This window comes from Vicia villosa, unplaced genomic scaffold (genome assembly GCF_029867415.1).
Source record: "Vicia villosa cultivar HV-30 ecotype Madison, WI unplaced genomic scaffold, Vvil1.0 ctg.000625F_1_1, whole genome shotgun sequence".
NCBI classification, from domain to species: domain Eukaryota; kingdom Viridiplantae; phylum Streptophyta; class Magnoliopsida; order Fabales; family Fabaceae; genus Vicia; species Vicia villosa.
Genome location: NW_026705281.1, coordinates 322748 through 326209, shown reverse-complemented (window position 1 = coordinate 326209; position 3462 = coordinate 322748). Strand labels below are relative to the sequence as shown.

At 33.2% G+C, this 3462-nt stretch overlaps 1 protein-coding gene across 1 annotated transcript; it reads right to left on the bottom strand.

Moving 5' to 3' along the window:
- Positions 1–262: 262 nt before the first annotated feature.
- On the bottom strand, positions 263–2657 carry LOC131629973 (organic cation/carnitine transporter 3-like). The gene is made up of 2 exons (XM_058900773.1): positions 2537–2657; positions 263–2053 (listed from the first exon to the last, which is right to left on the bottom strand). Exons 1-2 carry the CDS (start codon positions 2585–2587, stop codon positions 578–580), a joined length of 1527 nt encoding a protein of 508 aa, XP_058756756.1. The 5' UTR covers positions 2588–2657; the 3' UTR covers positions 263–577.
- Positions 2658–3462: the final 805 nt, after the last annotated feature.

The window sequence follows — 3462 nt, the reverse complement described above, 5'->3', positions numbered from 1 at the left end:
TTTCTTTTCTGTTTTTATTCAACAAACTTTGGTACGGTTGTATGTATAATTGTTTCTGTTATGGGAATGGTGTCAAGATGGGATGACTCATTGTTATAGTGATAGATAGTGATACCTTGGTCTATTATTATTATGTCAAAGCAATAATTCTACAATTTGTAACATGTGTTGAGTCATGACAACAACTTGCAACATGTGATGAGTGATGACAAGATGCAACATGTACTGTCATGTTTTTTATGTGTTTGGTGCCTTTGCTGTGATCATTGTTGAAGCTCAAAGTGTAACTGTCAAACTCTAACATGAGGAGGAAAATAACAGAATCATCTTTACCATTGTGCATTCCCCTCAAAACAAAGCCAAAACCATTCCTCAAAAATCAAATCTCAAGTATTTATTTCATATTCGAGACAAAATAAACATTTCAGTTAAATGAACAACTCATGCGAACAATCAACGAATACAATAGAGACTAAAAATAAAAACATTGTATACATATTTTACCAATTTTATACCGACATATTGTCTTTCTTCTCTTGTTGATCCATGGTAACATTGTATACATATTTTACCAATTTTATACCGACATATTGTCTTTCTTCTCTTGTTGATCCATGGTATCCCAAAGAGCTAATCCTCTTGTCTCCGGCAAAATAAGCAATGTAAAACACGACAAAATGATAACAATTCCAAACACGCCGTAAGAGAAAAAGTCGTTTTTCCTCCCAGCAGATATCAAGAAGGGAGTGAAAACGTTACCAAATACAATAGCTTGTCTCACCAACGACGTTGTAGTGTTCCTCACACTTGTTGGAAATAGCTCAATAATGTAAAGGAGAAACACATTATAAGCTATGCAAGCACAGAAAAACGACGCCATGGCTAATCCAACTCTAATTTCTTCTATTCCTGATCCAACAACGACGCACATTATACAGCTTAGGCCACTAGCTACCGCGAATACAAGAATTGATGGTTTTCTTCGGCGATTCTCCAAGAAATAGGTAGCCACACAAGATGGTATTTCCATCAAGCCGCTGAACACAACAGCCAAGTAAATGTCGAATCCTAAGTTCCCAACTGCTAATGGCAGACCAAAATACACCATTCCAGTTCCAATACCAAGCACCATTACCGCAAGCATTCTCTTTAAAGCCCAACCTCTCCCAAACAGCTCGGCTATCGATGAGTAGAGTTGGAAAACCGAAGCCTTTTGTTTATTCACCGGAGCTTCTATTAAACCTACTGTCAAATCATTCCCACTCTCTAATGAAGAAACTCCTGTAAGCATTGCCATAGCTTCTTTATGTCTTCCTTGCATTAGAAGCCACCTTGGAGACTCAGTAACAAAGATATAAGCGAGAACCGAGTAACAAATAGCAGGAACCGACGACCAGACGTAAACCAATCTCCACGAATTAAATCTATTGACATAAGCTATTCCAGCCAGTGACATATACCCAAATGTAAAGCAGATATATACCACAATACCAACAGTGAACCTCCACTCGGTACTAACTTTCTCAGTCAACAAAACTAAAACACAAGTCCCGATTGACGAACGCAAAAAGCCAATCAAGAATTTAAAAGCCGAATAAATCCAAATATTGGTAGAGAAAACTACGAGAATCGAAACTATAGACATCGATAAACAAGACATAACAAGAGTGTTCTTTCTCCCAAGTGAAGTATCAGCTAAAGTTGCGAGAAGAAACGAACCGAAAAGGCAACCAATGAAGAACGAAGACTGCGGTAAACCTGTTATGAAGCTGCTAGCACATTCAAGACTCCATTGAGATATCACTGTTTTGTGCGACGGTCCATCCCATGACCATGAAGATTTAGGGATATCACAGATATTAGAATCCGAGTTACACATTGTCGAATTTGTGCAATGCCAAGTCGGGTAATCGTCCGTGTAGATAGCTACGAACGCTTGCTGTGCATCAAAGAACATTGCAAATGAAACAAGAATCCACTGCACAAACTCTAACCAACCAAATCTTCCTAAACCCTTTTCCATCATACTATCAGTTAAAGGAAACACTTTTTCCTGCTCAACAGAATCAGAATTTGTTATAACAGGAACTAAATCTTCAATTGACATAGCTATTAAAATTAAAACTAAAATCAATCTAGTACTTTCAGTTGAATACTAGAAGCATAGAATTATGAACACATAGTTCAAAATTGGTGTCTATAAATAGAGAAAATTCAACGTGAACACACCTAATCTTAGCTGTGAATTTCAATTCAACTACTATAAACAACTAAGATGTGTCCAATTTTATATAGATTTGTAGGACATTCGATTATTTTAACAACGACATGCAGCCAAAAAAATATAGCATAGAGAAACAAAGTTTGTATATATTATCATGATCTAACAAAATGTCTTGTAATGCATGTGCTCATGATTGCAAAAAGCAATAAAAAAAATGAAACTAGAGGATAAAGTGAGGTTTGTTTATTCATAGTTAGAAGTTAATCAAGATTTGAAAATAAGTTAATAGTAAAAACTATGAGAAAAGTATACCTTGGAAGAAGGTTGAGGAATGGAAGAATGTAATTCTTCTATAGCCGCCATGAGTGGATGAGGAAAAAATGTGAGAATGAGAAAGAGAAAGAGAGAATGAAAGAAGAATGTGTTATGAGAAATGGATGTGTTGGTTTATGTAAGGTTTTGAATGAGTATGCATATACACGTGTTAACTTGTTTTTTCCTTTGCCTTTTCAAATACAACCAAAAGAGGGAAAATGGTATTTTCTTTTTTAACTTTTTTCATTCTCTCTTTCTTTTCTTTTCTTTTCTTTTATTTATTTATTTTTTTAAAACACTTTTCTTTTAACATGTGTGCTATTCTTACATTCAAATATTTACACCAAACACTATTCATCGTATACGGTGAAAATTATTTTTTTATTAAAAAAATATATTTTATGAACAATGAATAGTATATGGACAATAACTTTTAAAAGCAAAACAAAGTTGGTTAATGAATGAAGTTGGTTAATGAATGAAGTTGGTTAATAAACACTTAGATACTAAAAATAATTTTTAATTAGTAGTAAAATAAAGTTGGTTAATGAAATGTAAAAAATTGGTTAATGTAGTTATGAAGTTAGTTAATAGACTGCCCAAACTTTTAGTAGTTATGACGTTGGTTAATAAAATTTATGCAATTGGTTAATGAAGTTATGAAATTGGTTAACAGACTGTCCAATTTTTTTAGTAGATATAAAGTTGGTTAATGAAATTTACAATATTAGTTAATAAAGTTATGAAGTTGGTTTGATCACATAATTTTGTTTCTCTTCTCTCTATTTAAAAAAAATATTTTTTAAAAAATAGATATATTATTATACATTCCCCGTATTGGTGAACAGTAAAATACGGTGTAGATGTAAGAATAATATTTTTCTAAAATCAAATACAGTATAAGAGTTTGATTGATTAAGATG

Coding starts and splice junctions, on each gene's coding strand:
- LOC131629973 (XM_058900773.1), bottom strand. CDS start 2,587: ATGGCGGCTATAGAAGAATTACATTCTTCCATTCCTCAACCTTCTTCC. Junction 2,054..2,536: donor TTCCTCAACCTTCTTCCAAG/GTATACTTTTCT, acceptor TCTGTTGAGCAG/GAAAAAGTGTTTCCTTTAAC.